General features: G+C 39.9%; 1 protein-coding gene and 1 long non-coding RNA gene across 2 annotated transcripts; both read right to left on the bottom strand.

Moving 5' to 3' along the window:
- Window positions 1–2,631: 2,631 nt before the first annotated feature.
- On the bottom strand, window positions 2,632–4,305 carry LOC145435599 (uncharacterized). Its single transcript, XM_080312883.1, has 2 exons — window positions 3,926–4,305; window positions 2,632–2,817 (listed from the first exon to the last, which is right to left on the bottom strand). The coding sequence occupies exons 1-2, from the start codon at window positions 4,281–4,283 to the stop codon at window positions 2,711–2,713; spliced, it is 465 nt and encodes a 154-aa protein (XP_080169009.1). The 5' UTR covers window positions 4,284–4,305; the 3' UTR covers window positions 2,632–2,710.
- Window positions 4,306–12,562: 8,257 nt separating this feature from the next.
- LOC145435263 (uncharacterized) lies at window positions 12,563–13,493 on the bottom strand. The gene is made up of 3 exons (XR_013913771.1): window positions 13,299–13,493; window positions 13,163–13,234; window positions 12,563–12,778 (listed from the first exon to the last, which is right to left on the bottom strand). It is a non-coding gene; the product is annotated as an uncharacterized LOC145435263 (long non-coding RNA).
- Window positions 13,494–18,716: the final 5,223 nt, after the last annotated feature.

Consider the following 18,716-nt stretch of genomic DNA (forward strand, 5'->3'; position numbering starts at 1 on the left):
GAATGGAGAACATGCAATCTGAAACTCTCCGATTGAAATTCAGTATTCAGTCCATCAACCTTGTCCAAAATATAATTAAAAAAAAGAAGCATGTGCTTGGTGCCATTGTTTTTCATAGTCTGATAGATCGCATTACTCCCTTCGACTTTGTCAGACAAAGATTCCTTTTGGAAGTAGAGGATTAATGCATCCCATTGTTCAAGTATTGACTTGATTAAATTGCCACGCGAAAGCCAACGCGTTTGAGCCAATTTAGGAATTCGGTGCTGCTCTGTCTTCGATACCTCTTGCATTTCCGTGAATTCGTGCAATCGCTTGCTGCTTCGTGAGAAGAAAGAGGATATGTCTTTCATGAAGATTTCAAGGTATGATGGCAATACCTTTACTGCATGACTAGCACACAATGCAAATGAATGGCAAACACATCCCATAGTAAATACTGACGGAATTTCGTTCTTCAGCAAAGCTTGGAAGCCACTTTTTCGTCCCATCATTGTGGAACAATTATCACTACCAAACCCAACAATATTGGAGATAGGTATCCCCTTTTCATCCAAAGACCTTTTAACTGCCTCGTATAATCCTGCTGAAGTTCCTGAATCAACGTCTACCGTATCTAGTAGCCTATCTGCAACATCTGATTTCACGGTGTCGAAGTATCGCACGACAATGGCTAACACTTGAGACACTGATATATCTGTGCTTTCGTCAATGATCAATGAAAACTTCGAGTTTTTACAGATATCACTCATCTCCAGTTTTTCATGAAAAGCAATTCCTTCCTGAAGAATGTATGAAGCTTTTGTTTTGCTCATACATATCGACTTTGATATCTTACTATCACTGAAGGCATTTTTACAGACTTTCACCAAGTGATCGCACTGAGAAAATGGCACGTGGTGTTCTGCAATAAAAGCAGTAATCAGAAGTTCCGCTTTTGCCGTTTCCTCAGCCTCACTCGGTTTCCTCTTTTCCATGAATAAATCAATGCTCAGTGCAGATTTGGTTACTTTCATACTCTGCATATGCTTGGCAGTTTTGCTATGTGCCAGTAGCATCGATTTATTGGCATTTCTTATTTTTATCCCACAGCAAACACAAAAACTGCATCCCTTCTCTTTCTCATCCTCCTTTAGCCACCCTTTCAGTTTCTCGTCGCTTAACCAGCTCTTTTTGAAAGTCTGTGCATACCACTTTTTAACTTTTTTAGGACTTGGCATAACTGACTTGAGACTATAATAACGAATCCGGAGACCAAGTAATTCTTCAAATAGTTTCTATATGAAGAAATACCAGACGGTAAATAGGCCTACATGTAATTGGTCCGCCACGCCACAGATCTGTGTCAGCGAGCGACTACATGCATGTAGGTAGGTGTCAATAAAAGAATTAGAGCTACTTTTGAGACTGGAATCAGACTGGTCTATGCCGGTTATACGCAGTAGTAACTAGTAACTCTACTACTACTACTGGAGCGCTGTTATTGATTCGACTATGATTGACACTCTCTCGACTCGATAGTCAACAGTACACGCGTCGGAACCGCCAGTTGTATACGTAACAATGCAAATTGGATGATATATCTATCATCAATAGCGCACAGAAGTGTCTGCATTTCTGGATAATGTTACTTTGTCACTATAATTTCGAAACTCAAGACTCGAAGTTGAAAAAAACCCAGATTTTCAGGTAAAAAACCCAGAAACCCAGGTGATGCTCGAAAAACCCAGATCTGGGTGGAAAAACCCAGGAGTGGCATCTCTGGTTGTTTTGTTATTCAACTGTTTTATAGCTGATTTTGTGTGTGGTGTACCGTAACCGTGCGCTGTTTACGGCCGTTCGCGACTCTGTGTACTTGTCATTATTGCGTCACAACGGCAAAATTCTTTCTATACATGTATTTCGAACTTGGTTAACCTCATTTACTGGCGTTCACTGCTGAAGAGAGCCAGTCGAAAAGCTTCCAGTGGAATAAATTTGGCAATATGAACGTATTGTTTGCTGCAATATTGAAGTTCTGTACTTCGAAAATCCTATTTTAGTTCATTAATTTTAATGCAGATTTGAATTGAAAATAATGTGTATCCATAATTCCAATTCAAATATAATTTGGAAAACAAACTGTTTAGTTACAATTCTAATCTAATTGAGAAAAAACTGAAAATTTTTCAGGTGTCCCACACTGGACATCTGAGGTATGCAACTGTATTTATGGCTTTACTATACTATACCATTGAATGCATAACCTTGTGTTTGCCAATACGGAGGGTCGGATGCCTTCCTATACAGCTCGTTACGATAAACGATCTATATTTCGCCCGTTGAATACAAGCACCAGCAACCAATTGTCGCTTTACTTACCCGTACCATAATATGCCCCAATCTGCATGTAACTTCGTCATGCATATATGCTCAATTGCTCATTGCTCAGTATTCGACTTACCATGGCTTGCAAAACTCTATATCAGAAGATAGAGGGGAATTAGGCAATAAATGTGCATTGCATTGCCCAACTATATTAGGATGTGCATGGTAGCATTATCTGACTAAGATGGCGGTATAGTAAGGATCCAGATCGACTATATACTCGTGCGACTTCTATATCCCAGCTAACCCATCGAAAAATATAGCAATTTGCTTCGAATCTTTATTCACAAGGCAGGCTGTTTCAGCAAAGACCGAGCCTTGACAATGGTAGCGTTACAATCGTTTAACACAAATTGCATGTCTTCTGGCACATTCTCAGAACGGAGGGATATTTTCTCCCGTCGCAGTATGTCTTCCACGACGGACAGTATCGATTCTTGTCGTCGCATTCTGTAAAAGTGGGAATATGATGAAACGACTGTGCCAGGACCTTTATTGGCCATATCGCAGAATACGAAACATGTAGTACAGATCTACGCACGGCAGTTGAAATGACATGTCTGTGAAGTCGTGATTAACGCACAACATTGTTACAAAGTGCAATGAAATAAGGTTTTTGTTTGTTTGTGTTATTCATGGTGTTTGTCGACTACTATGGTCATTTACACCAGGCCTATATTCTTAATTTTTATTCCGTAACTACCGACTTGTAGCACGGCTCACTTCCAAGCTTTTTTCTAAGAAACCGCTTACACGGATGAGACGGGGAGGAGGAACCTAGATAAACCTCAAACACTTACGTAGGAACCCGCTACCCTTTGGTAATAAAGCTGTGGATTATACCACGACGGTATATCGTCACAATTAAATAAGGTATGGTCGTAATTTAGAGCTGGGCATGGACAGGAGCGGGATTGGATATCAGGCCGGATTTTCTCTATGCTTGTTCGGAGCTGGATCAGTACTTTTTTCTGATAGCCTACTGCTGGAGTCAGATCGGAGCAGGATCAGTCCGTTTCGCTAAAACTAAGAGAGCCTAACCCTCTTTCACCCTCGAATCAATAGGTAAAGTGAAACGTTTTGGAAATAAACCACATGCCAAGTCCAAGTTGGCATAATTACGTCAGATAAGGGTTGGGTTTCATCCTTGAGTTCTCAATTCCCTGTTTTCACCGTTTTAATCAATATTCAATACCACCCTGTGGGTAAATAATTATTAACGGAGTTTTTCGGAGCGGATCATGGTCATTTTAAGCATCCGGCCTAGGAGTAGGACCGTAGTCGGATCGTAACTTTGAAGAACGGGGTCGGAGTAGGTCCGGAGAATTTGTCGATCCGCTCCGCAATATCGTGAGCGTGATGTAGAAGTTGTTTTATACTATTTGAAGTCGCATAATTGGTACACATCATTCCTACTGTATTAGAGGTATACTGTGTGATACTTAAATGCTCAGCTCAAAGCCTAATACTCGATGCAGAATTTAGAACAGACTTATTCGATTCTACCCAGTTCTACTGACCGTCTCTGAGAAGTCAGGTTATAGACAAATTTTCTTACGTTGTTGAGTGCACCGTTTGCAGCTCTTTTTGCACTTGACAAGCATGTATCGCGGGTTTTTAGTGCATTCCCCGACTCTGGCCCATGCTCTGCAATTACTATTCTCGTCAACGCAGGATCCGGTGGGCTTCCTGGTAGTCGTTCTTTTGCTCGTGGTGGGTGTGATAGTAGAGGTGCCGCACTCTTTACAGCTTTTCTTACAGTTGAAAAGCATATAGCCCGGGTTTTTCTTACATTCACCTCTGTCCGCCCTTGATTTGCAACGGTTGTTTTTATCCGTGCAGGATCCTCCAGGTTTGGTAACGACAGGGCGAGCCGTGTTGGTGGTACCGCCAGTGCCCTTGGTGCCTCCGTACATAGCATTCAGCTGTTTGTCGTCCTCGGTTCCCAGGTAACACGGCCACTTGGGGACAACAAGGGACCAACGCGGGTCGAAAGCAGGTGACCACGAGGGAAACCAACTGGTAACCACAAAATTGTGGCGGCTATATCTGTCGGTATTAGGTAGGGTACCAATTGGGTGCCCCACGACGCCAGATAGGTGCCACAGCCCGCCGCCGCAGTCGACCACTAGCCCTGTCTCCTACTTCTGTACTATCTCACCCACTAATATCATACCCCGAAACCTAATACAATAACATCTATTCACACAGTTATCGGGCAAATCAGTATATTGCAAAATTTATACATGCAGTGAAACTATATACAGTTGGCGATAGTGAGTAGTAACAAATGAACAAACCAAGATGTATGGGACACGGCAGATCACCCTTGTCCTTTTAGAAGTGTACCTTGTGGTGTCGCACGTTGGCTTGAAAAATTTGAGTGATCCACAAGTAATTCGAGGCAGTAATTTGAGGTATAGTAAGAGGTGATGAAAAAATTATCAAAATTGGCAAGACTTTAAAAAGACGCAATTACCTCTAGCTAGCAAAAGAATACTAAAAGACATGGCAAGAATATGTACAAAGAGGCAGTGTCACATGAAGCAAGGTAATGCATGATAAAGAAATTGGAAAGCAATGTGCAAAAAGGCATCACATAAAGTAAGGAAAAGAATGATAAAACACATGGCAAGGATATGTACATTGTACAGAAAGCATTATTATATGAAGCAGTGATCAACTGAAATCGGTTACTGTAGTCATTCAATATGCAAGTCAAACATGATTACGTCAGGGCATGACATTAATTTCAAAATCTGAAGAGGCAGCAGGTACGAGATCAGTTTCGGAACGTGAAGAGTTTGCAAGGGGTAGTGTGCAATTCATCTCAATTTGTTTTCTAGGGAATTTCTTGGTGTGAATAATTCCGAATGCAACACACACATTCCCCAATTTTTCAACTTAACACGTGGACCATTCTAACGAAAGGATGTCGTTCTATGCCAGGCAGATATTAAAACTAACTAGACGAGCCAACTTCAAATTCCACCATTCAACATAACGATAGACGTATGTTTTTAGTTTCACAGCAGATACGCGGAATTTCTCCCGTGCAAATAAATAAGCATTAACATCGGCTACAGAAAACCATCCAATATATTCAGTGTAACATTCGTACAGCGTACATTTGGCAGGTCTACCATAAAGATATGACGCGGCAAAGAAACTACACGACTGCACTCGCCAAGTATTTCTACTCTTTCAGAATTCTCCAATAGGTTTTGCCTACTTGCACCACTTACTCAATCAAATATGTTTAGACTACTCCAACTTCTAATTGGACAGTTTAGGAAAAACTGACTACTTACTCTCTACAATTTGGATTTTGTAAGGTGGCTAGTAGTTTCAGGATGAGTCTGTTTAAACAACAGCATGAAATAGCCTCTTCATCTACAGCAAGGGTCGGCAACCTACGGCCCGCGGGCCGGATCCGGCCCGCCAAGCGAAATCGTCCGGCCCGCGACATAATAATTAGTTACCACAAGAATACGGCCCGCCGTTTCACAATGCCTTTCAATCTGCAGTGCCGCACTGCTTGGAAAGAATGCGGTATTGCTACGATATAAGTTTCCTACATCGTATTAGTCTATGTTGACGCCATAGAACGAAGGCGGTTAAAGTAGGAGATGAAGATTGTCTGTTTAGAGTAGAATAGATCAGTGCTTATCAATCGGGTTTATCTCGCCACCGAAAGTGTACCATACTTTGTAACGGGTTTACCGATGGGGTGAGACAATAAAGGTGTCCTTCCTCTGCTTCAAAAACGCTTGGAACATCTCAGACGCAATGACAAAATCTCAAACTTACGCTGTTTAATTACAGATAACTAGCCTCCGTAGGTTAGTTATCCATAGTTTGATTCCCAAAAGGCATTGTGCGCCAAGACAAAAAAGCTGAAGTGTTTTGGCCACAATGATGAAAACTGTTAATATGATTTTGTCTCACAAACTGAATCACCAACATTGTTACGCCAAATATTACTAGAAGCACAGATTCAATATGACGATGTAATGTATATCTGCCATGTTCGCGCATTAAGTCGAGCAGCTATGCCTGCACGAGTCTATGAACTGAGAAATGAAATGGCACCTTTCCTCGAAAATACAAATATCGCCGACTCATAATCTTATAATCGAAAATGGATATCTAATCTTGCTCTCCGGGTACATTTAACGTCACATCTGAACAAATTGAATTTGCAACTTCGGCGGGAAAACTATTGAATACATGAGATGTTGAGGCGCATTTGAAACAAATCTGCGTCTCGGGGAATTTCAACAGTACGAAGAAAATTATGCTCACTTTCCTATACTGGAGGAGAGAAAACCTAGTACCAACGCTATATTTGTAACTGTGATACGAAATTTAATTACTGAATATTCACCCGCTTTACCGACTTTTCTTCTGCAAAATAAATTCCATTTAATGTGGACGCCAATAGCATTGCCTGAAAATTTCAAAGGGGCCTTTTTGAAATGCGATGCAGTTGGATTGAATGACAAATTTAATACAAAGAGCATATCGCTGCATGACATTGATAAAGAGTACGTTATTGAAATTTATCTTTATTCCAGCTTGTCCAACAATGCAGAAGACATTGCATCGATTTTTGGTAGCACGTACGCATGTGAGCAATAGTTTTGAACAGTAAAATTCACGAAGAGCAAGCTAAGATCACGTATTTCGGACGCCCATTTCGAATATGGTCTGATTCTGGCTTCATCTGACTTGTTATCAGAAGTTGAAAACCTTTCACAAAGCAAGCTGCGTCAATTGTCACATTTATTCTGCGTTGTTGAAGTGTAAATACATGTGTTTTATGATTGGTATGATAAAGATTGCAGCAATGTAGGATAATATACCGAAGTAAGCGTAAAATATAGTATTAAGAGAAATTCCGGCCCGCCAAACAGTTGCACACTCGAAATTTGGCCCGCGACTAGCAAAAGGTTGCCGACCCCTGATCTACAGTGAAGGCATAAATTAGTCATTTTGCATTAGCCTACAAAGACACAGATTTCGATTTCGAAATTAGCCTTCCCGAATAACTGCTAAAAGTATGCAATCCATTGAAAAAAGTCTACACTCTGATACTACTCAATTCATTTTGTACTTCCACCTCCACCTGAAATAGTTTTTACATGTCTTGGAAATTGCTCCTTCCACTCCAAATTTGGTAAAGCATGACTCCTACTCGAGTACCTCTGGCAATATTTCAATGTCTTGGTATGTCCTGGCACAAGAACGTCCAGAGTGCAATACAGGGTTGTAACCAAGTCACATGGTTCCGAGTCACGAGTCAATCATACTTTTGTGGTTTTGACTCGAGTCGAGTCGAGTCATTTTCAATTCATCACAGACTCGAGTCCGAGTCCAAGTCACCGTTTAAAGGGTCAAGTCCGAGTCATGGTGTAATGACTCGAGTCGAGTCCAAGTCACAGTATTGAAGTCATGTTCAACTCATGTTTTCAATCCTGCTTGGGTGATATCGAATTCCTTGTTTGCGAAACATGATCATTTTGTCCCTATCAGAGTCTTGGCACGTGTTTATTTAGGCAGATAACGGACAGGTCCTGGCCTCATTTACCGATGCTAAATATAACTTTACTAATCTTAGAACTTAAAATCAAATATCTCTCTTGTCAGTCTGATACATCACCAATACAAGCATTCAGTTTTTATTATGAGCACATCGACGATAGCTCACGAATAGCTGATAGAGAACCAACGAATTCATGTCTACATACTATCTGATAGAGAACCAACAAATTCACATCAAGATACTAGTTGATAGAGAATCAATAGATGTATGTTTATGTAGAGGTATTTACAACAGGCCAGCATGCCGTAAAAGCGTGCATGCAACTATGTGCATTGTGCAGTGACAACAGAACAGATACCTTTTGATTATACTAAAGGTTTTCCCAATTGCATTACAGACTACATCGCAGTTACAGCATTGGATAAATAATTGTACAATGGGGCTGTTCAAAAACATTTTTTTCAAATTTTCCGGCTACTTCTTAAAATTGCTAGATTGCCTAAAAAATCAAATTTGGCTCAATTCCAACCAGTAGAAAGCAATGCTATGAAAGAAAATTTTAGACTAATTACAAATAGAGATTTTAGAATTTTACCGGCTATCTCATGATATTGTTACATTGTGTAAAAATATGATTCATAGCAAATTTGACTCAATTCCAACTAGAAAAAGAGAAGTTATTAGAGTAGAATGTTTTGGATATGAAACAATAGTCGGCTTACTACTATGTAATTATATTATATGAAAGAATTTCTCACTAAAATACTCCATTTATTTTCAAATCCAAAATATTCTCCTCTCACATCATTGATTCCACTTTTTTCAAATTAAGCCAGATTCAGTGTTCCTTTTATGCAACATAACAATTTTATCAAGTAACCACCCAGTAAAATAAAAAAGAAGTTATTTTAGAACAGCCATATTGTACAAACATCACACAACATTAGCCATTCATCATTATACTAACGTGCACAATGCACATACCTAACAAAACGTCAAATGGACGAGGGGCATTGTGTGTTTTCACAGACAGCAGATCAAGTCAATGAGTTACACCTCAAAAATACTAATGTGGAAAGGAGATCCTCATATATGTTAAAGCGGCATGGCCGTAGAATGAATCCACATCTACTGAATACACGGTCCACTAGTGCACTAGATGCAGGAATTGACAAGCATTTTTGAACCACACTGAAGAGCATTGAATACTCATTCTTTCTAGTCGCCCAAAAATGCAAAGAATCATCGCCTTCAAATCTACACATGAGCTTGTCAGTCTCTTGACCATCTAAGTCATTTCATTGGCTCTAATTGAACTTTGCTTCAATTGTTTGCTTGTATAATTGAAAAGTCTTGAGTACTTTGATTGCAGAGGATCTATTACCTCTTCATCACTGGACGATTTTGTACAATGCATGATTGCTACTATGTATCATTTTCTGCTGTTTTTACGGTGGCATATCTGATATCAGACAAGTGCAACGAAAGCAGTATTGACAAATAGCGATGTCGGCAGAATTCGTCGGATGCGTTGATCTAGCCATTACGATTCGCAAATTTCTTCATCTTCAAGTCATATAAAATAAGCCGAGTCAATGACTTGGGTCGAGTCATGCGTAATGACTCGAGTACAAGTCGAGTCAATCCAAATATTGACTCGAGTCGAGTCGAGTCATTTTCCCATTTCAAGAAAATGACTCGAGTCAAGTCGAGTCATAAAAAAATCGTGACTCGAGTCTGACTCGAGTCGAGTCATGACTCGAGTCATTACAACCCTGGTGCAATAGTCACACAGCCGATGTAGCTTGGATTATCATACAATCGGAACACTCTTTGTGTGCTCACAGTTGAATGAAACGATTGATATTATGAAGACGCCTCGCTTTTCTGGTTGAAAGTAACCCCAATGCTTCAGATTGAGGCATTGCGGCACTCTTGACTCTTCTTTCGTCAGTATCTTGAACCACCGGCTCGATCTCTGGAGTTGGCAAGCCATCTTTGCATGGAACCTTCGACAACCTTTTCGGTGCATTCTTTTGTGGCCAAGTTCATCTTGACTGCAGCTGTTTAAAGGTCAACTATATCGACCGAAACAATTTTGGCTCATTCAGTAGAGTTTTACATGCTGATTCCCGAAATATACCTCATATACCTTCCAAAATTACGTATTTTCTGAGATATCGAGCAGCGAAAGTCGCAAAATGCCACCACAGACGAAAACAGTAGTAAATTCAATAAAGCATGTCGATGACGTACTACCAGGAGGATTTCTGATGCTGCGGCTGTGGTGTATGTATTGAAGTGGGATAATGTCAACTTCTGAAGCTGTGGACTCAACTGATAGCTACATGGTGTCTAGTAAATCTGATTCCGACACTATTGAGGAATCCCCGTATATAGGTAAGCCATTGAATGGTATATACAATCAGGCATTACTGAACGACGAAAGTACCGTACCGTTTTGTCAAATGATTGGACTTGCGCGTCTAAAACAATTAGTGTACCGCATGCATGTTAGATTGTGCGGTAAGCTGACGATCTAAGCTTGAGGACCGATGCATATAACTAATACATATTGACTTTTCAGGGACGCTAGACCCGACTACATTCACTCAGACAGGAATTCAGCTCCGCCGCATGCACTGGATCCGAAGTATTCCGACGTCGCTGATCAGTTCTCACAGTCTGCTACTTCCACTTTATCTTTGTATGTAATAAAATGGCTTTACTTAAAAGCTTTTACTGGATTTTAATAGAGAGAGAGAGAGAGAGAGATATGATATTCTTTTTCGCCTGCACCATCGAGATGCTTTGACGACGGAGTTGCGATACGGCCCCATGAGGTCATCTAGTCTGCGCCCCCGTTTTTTTTCTCCTCCATGCTATCCGTGATTGCTGAGCGCCTAGCAGGATAGCTGCGGATACCAATTTTCGAGTCTTTGGTATGACCCGGCCGGGAATCGAACCCACGACCTACCGCTCGAGAAGCCTGACGCATAACCATTACACTATCTCGCTCGGTACATACAGAAAAGTCGAAAGCTTTTATTGTGTTCTAATAAATACAGAATCGCAAGAATGTCATAGAAGAAAATTATCTCAATAAATCTATGTGAATAAGTTTTGATATTCCCAGGATTTTTCGGCGAATTTTCTTTTTCTGATGTTATGCTCCAGCATGATGCCCTCGGCCAGGATTGTCAATGTTGCTGAAATAATAATTTACAGCAGAAATTCAATCATATACACTCACTAACACTCCATTTAATTTTTTTTTATTGTAACACCGGTTCAATATCTATGTGAAAGCCACCAGCAGGACAAGTTTGTTTTTATGTAAGCCTAGATCAGGGGTGGTTGTTTGAAGTTACAAAACTATGAATTTGTTAGGCAAAGTGAGGTTGAAATAATAATTACCTACCGTGACACGGCATCATCATGATGCCGTGTCACGGTAGGTAATTATTATTTCAACCTCAATTTTCCTAACAAATTCATAGATTTGTAACTTCAAACAACCACCCCTGATCTAGGCTTACATAAAAAAAAACTTGTCCTGCTGGTGGCTTCCACATAGATATTGATCTCGTTGCAATCTTGCATGTGCAGCAGCAAGGGGAGGGGGTTCTGGCCACACCTCGTGGTCAACTGGTCAATGATTGGATGACAGATGTGCCTCCAGAACTCGTTCTTTATCTTTGTACAGCATCCTTTGTGGTAGAGAAAGTATGATGGCAAAGTGCTCCTACTCCTGACTACAGCAGCTTATTGAAAAATACTGTACATCGGTAAGCACAGCAGCCTTCCATATATTGGGGTGCAAAAGGGTCTTTCCGGACTTGCTTTTCTTCTGCTCTCTGCATCTGTTTTCATTGAAGTGCGGGACAGCTGGTAGTACGTCATCGACACGGTTGCTAATTTTACAGCCGTTTCTCAGAGGTCGGCAGTTTGCACTGCGATATCTCAGAAAATACATAATTTTAGAAGTTAGGATGTATATTATTGGAATCAGCATAAAAACTCTACAAAATGAGCCAAAGTTGTTTTGGTCGATATAGTTGACCTTTAAGGTAAATCAGTCCATAACTGAATAAAATACTTCAAATTCTATCGAGCAACATACCAATTAAAAATTACTGTATCTTTCAGACCGATTTTGTCAATCTGTCTTCCGAAGACACTGCAGCATTTTGCAATTTCATTTTTCATTAGCCTTGGCATTGTCCGCCTCATGAAGTCGTCAGTATTATTTCCACCAGCACCATTAACAGCCTTCACTCATAAGAAAGTGCAGATAAGTACGCGCCTGCACCTTAATTGGCAGTGGTATTTTTTACAATTTATTCAAATACTCTAGAATCACTTTTTACAAGCGGATCCATCTTTTTGAGTTCCTCACCATCTTTAAATGGAAACGCGGCAGGGAGTTCTGTAGGCAGAGACACTTTGAAGTGTGGCAGAATCAAGTCCATGTTTCTTTCTGTTTTGTGAACACTCTTTGACATTTGCTTGATGTCTTGTTGAACGTTGAGGACTCTATGACCCATGGTTTGCAATGTAGTTAGCAATCTAGCATCCATGCTGGCTTGAAATTGAGCTGATATGCCTGTAAGATAAAAATGATAGTTTTAATTCTTTACATACTGCGGACATCAAAATCATACACACCGCGACTGTGATTTGGTGTGGATTTCACGGAGGTTGCTATATCCTCACCAATGTCAATTTCACTGTCGAGAGATTGATCTGGTTGGCCATCCAAGCAGTCGGGCACTTCCTCTCCAGCGTCTATCTTATTGTCGTCAAGAAATTGAAGCGATTGATTGCGTTGCCCGTCTATGCTGGCAGGCTTTTTGACTGAGAAACCTAAAATACAGGAAGACTATAGAAAAAATGAACTATAATTAGATCGCCACCAATTTCGACTGATTCCAAATTCATATTTTTTTGACATGGTGCCAATATTTACCTTTGCAGCTAGCATTTGTACTGCGGCTCAGGTTGCAAAAGCAGATTATTCGGCGCCGACAATTTCTGTGTCTGGACATCTCAAGATCGAAAGTTAATACCAACATGCGTTGCTATTTTGTGCCATAACTTCAAGTGAAATATATCTGTCCTAAAATACTTTACTTCATACTAATTTACGAATCAAATTTTGAAAACATTGTGTAGCAATAATTATAATCTCCTTTAAGTAGAATAGTTGTCTTCACCGGCGACATTGACAAAATAAATGAGCGCCCTCACCAGCGTCAATTCGACTGTTGACAGGAAAGTGAAATCAATTGCGTTGCGTGTCCAAGCAGCGAGCCTTTGCGACTGTAAAACATGAACTACCAACTCGCAAGTCAGCAAATGAGATTGTGGTTGGTTGCAGTTTCACCGGACTTCTTAGCAGGATTCAAGGACCGATAAACAGGTGACGGAAGTGAAGGAGTTCGATCATCATCATTGTCACTGCTTGAAGCTATCGTCTGCGTCCTTTTACGAGAAGGGACTATTCTGAAATGAAGATTGATCAATAATTCGAATTTTCCACACTTGTCAACTAGCCTACGAAAAACAGAAAGATTACAATCATCAGTCAGTTGTATATACTAAGCATTGCCTTCTCATTCAATTAACCAAAGTTATGAACAGATTTACTTACTTCCGTTTAGCAGGCAGTCCATCACACGATTATGAAATCTCTGGATCTGTCTGGTGCAGGTGCAGCGACCGTTCCGTCTTCTTATCCGCTTCTTCAAACGAAGCTAGAAAATATACAATAAACGCAAAGATTGGCCTACTCGGAACTTGAAAACAACATACTAGCTTCGACTAAAATTTTGATCGCGTATGATGGCCAGGTCTCTTTAGGATCCGTAAAATTCTTCAGCAGGTTGTTAACTATGCTTGATGACAATTTTGAGGGCGGCCAGAAGCACGATGAGGAACATCATTGCCAGACTGGAATCGGTGGTTGTTTTCGACAACATGTTGTACGTGACAGACGGATTTCTCGCTTGATTGGAAAAATTCATCCGTGTGGCGGAAATATTTTTTGCTTTGATTCGATACTGAATTACTTATTAAATGACACAATGTGGTATACGCCGGACTAGGGCTACGCTGTTCCGCAAATGCCACGCTTGCTTGCGTTAATTGTAAAGCGCAAGCGCCTTATTCTGGATCTGAACTCCGGTATCGCTTTGTGACGTCAGCATAATTCAATAATTGGCGTGATCAGATGTAAATGTTTGCGTGACGTTGCGCGTGCCGTTGCCACCGATTCCACTCTGGCGTCATTGTCGTATTTGAGTGGTTACATTGTTATGCAATAATCCAAATAATTGATCAGCCGATCTCTACTTATTTCATTACTCACCGAGCTCATGGAAGTTAAAATGATAACAGCAAGACAATTCGCCCATCACTACAGATGCCGGCGGCATACAACGAATGTGCATTAGGGTTGTTAAAACAGAAAACTTCTCCCAGATCTCACTCGCCTAATGACTAAATCGTCAGGTTGTCTAAAAAACGATGCACACCAAATTTGACTCAATTCCAGCCAGTAAAGGCCGTACAATCCTGAATTGAAATTTTTGATTTATTAGGTAAAATTAAAAAAAAAAATTGATAATTTTTTGTCCACCCCATGAAATTGTTGCGTTGTCTTCAAAGACAATGCAAAACAAATTTGACTCAATTCTAACTAGTAGAAGCGGAGTTATTTGAGTTTTTCGTTCATAATTCTCGGATAACGGCCGGGACATCCTTAATTGGTGGATATCAACGAAAAACTCCAATAACTCCGCTTCTTCTAGTTGGAATTGAGTCAAATTTGTTTTGCATCGTCTTTGAAGACAACCCAACAATTTCATGGGGTTGACGGAAAAATCTGAAATTTTTTTTTTCAATTTTTCCGAGGAGGGCTGGTTCGATTATGTTCACAAAAAGAACAATCTTGTTCACAATAAGAACAGTCTCATGTTCACAATAAGAACAGTCATGTTCACAATAAGAACAGTCTCATGTTCACAATAAGAACAGTCATGTTCACAATAAGAACAATCTTCTTCACAATAAGAACAGTCTCATGTTCACAATAAGAACAGTCATGTTCACAATCAGAACAGTCTCATGTTGACAATAAGAACAGTCATGTTCACAATAAGAACAATCTTGTTCACAATAAGAACAGTCTCATGTTCACAATAAGAACAGTCATGTTCACAATAAGAACAGTCTCATGTTCACAATAAGAACAGTCATGTTCACAATAAGAACAGTCTCATGTTCACAATAAGTCTGATGTATACAATAAGAACAGTCTCATGTTCACAATAAGAACAATCTTGTTCACAATAAGAACAGTCTCATGTTCACAATAAGAACAATCTCATGTTCACAAAAAGAACAGTCATGTTCACAATAAGAACAGTCTGATGTATACAATAAGAACAGTCATGTTCACAATAAGAACAATCTTGTTCACAATAAGAACAGTCTCATGTTCACAATAAGAACAGTCATGTTCACAATAAGTCTGATGTATACAATAAGAACAGTCTCATGTTCACAATAAGAACAATCTTGTTCACAATAAGAACAGTCTCATGTTCACAATAAGAACAATCTCATGTTCACAAAAAGAACAGTCATGTTTACAATAAGAACAGTCTGATGTATACAATAAGAACAGTCATGTTCACAATAAGAACAATCTTGTTCACAATAAGAACAGTCTCATGTTCACAATAAGAACAGTCATGTTCACAATAAGAACAATCTTGTTCACAATAAGAGCAGTCTCATGTTCACAATAAGAACAGTCATGTTCACAATAAGAACAGTCTCATGTTCACAATAAGAACAATCTTGTTCACAATAAGAACAGTCATGTTCACAATAAGAACAGTCTGATGTATACAATAAGAACAGTCTCATGTTCACAATAAGAACAATCTTGTTCACAATAAGAACAGTCTCATGTTCACAATAAGAACAATCTCATGTTCACAATAAGAACAGTCATGTTGACAATAATATTTACAATACACACACCAGACATGATGTCCGAACACCCCAAGACACGATGTCCGAGTGTCAACGCTGTCCGAAGCTCCGAACACACCCAGACATGATGATCAAAAACTGACAAATTTTTTACATGAAAAACTTTATTTTAAAGAAAGTTAAATTACTTCACAATACTAGTTTACTACAGCGTAAGCTGCAAGCTTCGATCACTTCGTTTTAGGTCGATTTATTTGTGAGAGAACAATGGATGCTCAGTAAAACGCACGCGATCATTGAATGATTGGTCGCTCTCACGGGTTACACCATCGTTTCGCGAACAATTCGACCATATGCAACATACAGTGATTTTTATCGACATCGATTGCTTGATGACTTGAAATTGACTCGTGAATTTTGCTCCGAGTCACGAGTCAATCCACATTTCTGATACGCCGAGTCAAGTCAAGTCATTTTTAGCAAAGTATGACTCGATTCAAGTCAAGTCATACGAAAAAGAGTCAGACTCGAGTCAACTCAACACTGGTGCAGCGACGGATACGTCCCTACATTCTCGGGTAGAAAATTCTGTCCTTACTAAGTAGCTTAGGAAGAATGGAGACAGAACGTTCAACAGCAGCAGTTGTTGACGGAAGGCACTGAAGCTGTGCGTACACTGCTGGTGACAAACTGTGTTGCTTCATTCTGGAAATTGAGTCTACATCACGATTTTTCATCATACGCTTCTTGATATGAAAACCACGCAATATGCCCACGCAGTCTTGCTTCAGTTGGGATATTGCGGTACGTTTGGCATAACATTATGTCAACCAATTTTGTTTCATTTGAATGTTTATGACTCGCAGACAATATGGGCCGTCTACAACGGCAAGCCTATAAAGTAGGGTACAAGCTGTAAAATGGCAAATGATAAGTTCACAGACAGTACAAAATCTACGATGCAGGTTGCAAAAATGAACAATTTTGACATTTTTTGACGTAACGCTACAACGTTGTGACTTTTTTGACATGTCACAAAAATCTATACTATACTGTACTATCTTATTTGCTTCTCATTCAGTGTGCATACCTCGTCTTTACAGCGCCGAGGCCAAGGTGGGTGCCCGATTCCTTAGACTACTCCAAGTAGCTTCGACACCTTCCTATCTTTTCATAGTATCGCATTTTGCGGTGTTTCGAACTGATAAAAATTGCTAATAAACCAGTGATTATGATGAGCAACTGTAAGGGCATGTTTTAATATTGGATAATTATTGATGCATATTGTATCACCTTGATATTGTGTCTCGTTGTCATTTTACGCAACAAAGCCAAATTTCACACTACTTTGCGATTTAAAGGGGTTCTGGTGATCTGACATAATTATTTTTAAATATTCGGAATCAGTGCGACAATAGCGATCGATAAATTCCAGTCATTATAAATTCTCAGCAGATTATGATGAATTGCGCAACAGTGTTGGGATGACTCGAGTCACCTTTTTCGCATGACTTGACTTGACTCGAGTCACTTTGCAAAAATGACTTGACTTGACTTGACTCGACGCTTCAGAAATGCAGATTGACTCGTGACTCGAAGCAAAATTTACGAGTCCATTTCAAGTCATCAAGTAATCGGTGTCGACTAAATCGCCGTATCTTGTATAAGTTCGGATTTTTATCGGATCATTCAATGATTGTGCCTTTTACCGAGCCTCCATTGTTACATCACTAATGAATTGATCGTTAACGCTGTGATCGGAGCTTATAGCTTACGTTGTCATAAACTTGGTCACCTCAACCAACCCTCTTGTGTGCTTTAAATCGAACGGTTATCGTCCATACGTTTGTAATGGTATGCCATAAATATATATGTGGGTAGGGTACTATTGCTCCATATCATTTTTTGAACTTTCTGATGTTTCATATGTTATCCTATATTTTGGCCGATAATTATAGATCAGCGGTGGGCAGAGCGGCTTCACGTGCGAGTCGCATATCAAAAATCGTTGCCTTAAAAGAGTCACAACCCAAAAAATGATATATACTAATTTATTCCGTCACAAGGAAATGTAGGGTATCGAATGAAGTATATTATTGAGTGGTATAATACGATGCGTCTCCGCTCTGGCGGAAGGTGTTTGAAATCGGGCTGATAAGACGTCTAACATAGGGTTGCCATACGTCCTCTTTTAAGAGGATTAGTCCTCTTTTTTGAATTTTTTGAAAGTGTCTTCGGAGGACGCCCTTTTGTCCTCTTTTTTGAGATTTTGTCCTCTTTTTTGAAAATTTAGGTCAGATTTAGAGCAAATTGCGAGTGGAATGCCGTAAATTAGCACAGAAGTGACGCTCCGGCGGGTATTTCGGAGTGGAAAACGGTGATTTTAGCTCTGAGCGGGAAGATGAACTTTTTTTTTTTTTAGTCAACCGATCACAAAGTGGGAAAAATTCACCGGTTTTTGAGAATTCTTCTCCGGTTTTGCAAGTCTCAAATTTCTGAAATAGTGTCCTCTTTTTAGATTTCCAAAATATGGTAAGCCTACTAACAGTGCGGAGCTCGGTAATCATAATACTTCGCAAATATGTCTTTATTGGGTAACTCGTGGCAATTAGGGTTTTGGTGTTTGGTTTCGTAATGCCGTTTCAAATCTAGTTATGTGATTATTGGACGAATATTGACGGAAAAGGCAAAGTGGCTTACGTTCATTATCACCGAATGCACATTGCACACTCGTTGAACAGCCGCAATCAAAGGCTCAAAGAGTAGCATGCGGCTCGCTAGTCGCAGTTTCCCACCCCTG

The sequence above is a fragment of the Botryllus schlosseri genome, chromosome 3, assembly GCF_051294905.1.
Source record: "Botryllus schlosseri isolate E-star chromosome 3, Bs_hap1, whole genome shotgun sequence".
NCBI lineage: Eukaryota > Metazoa > Chordata > Ascidiacea > Stolidobranchia > Styelidae > Botryllus > Botryllus schlosseri.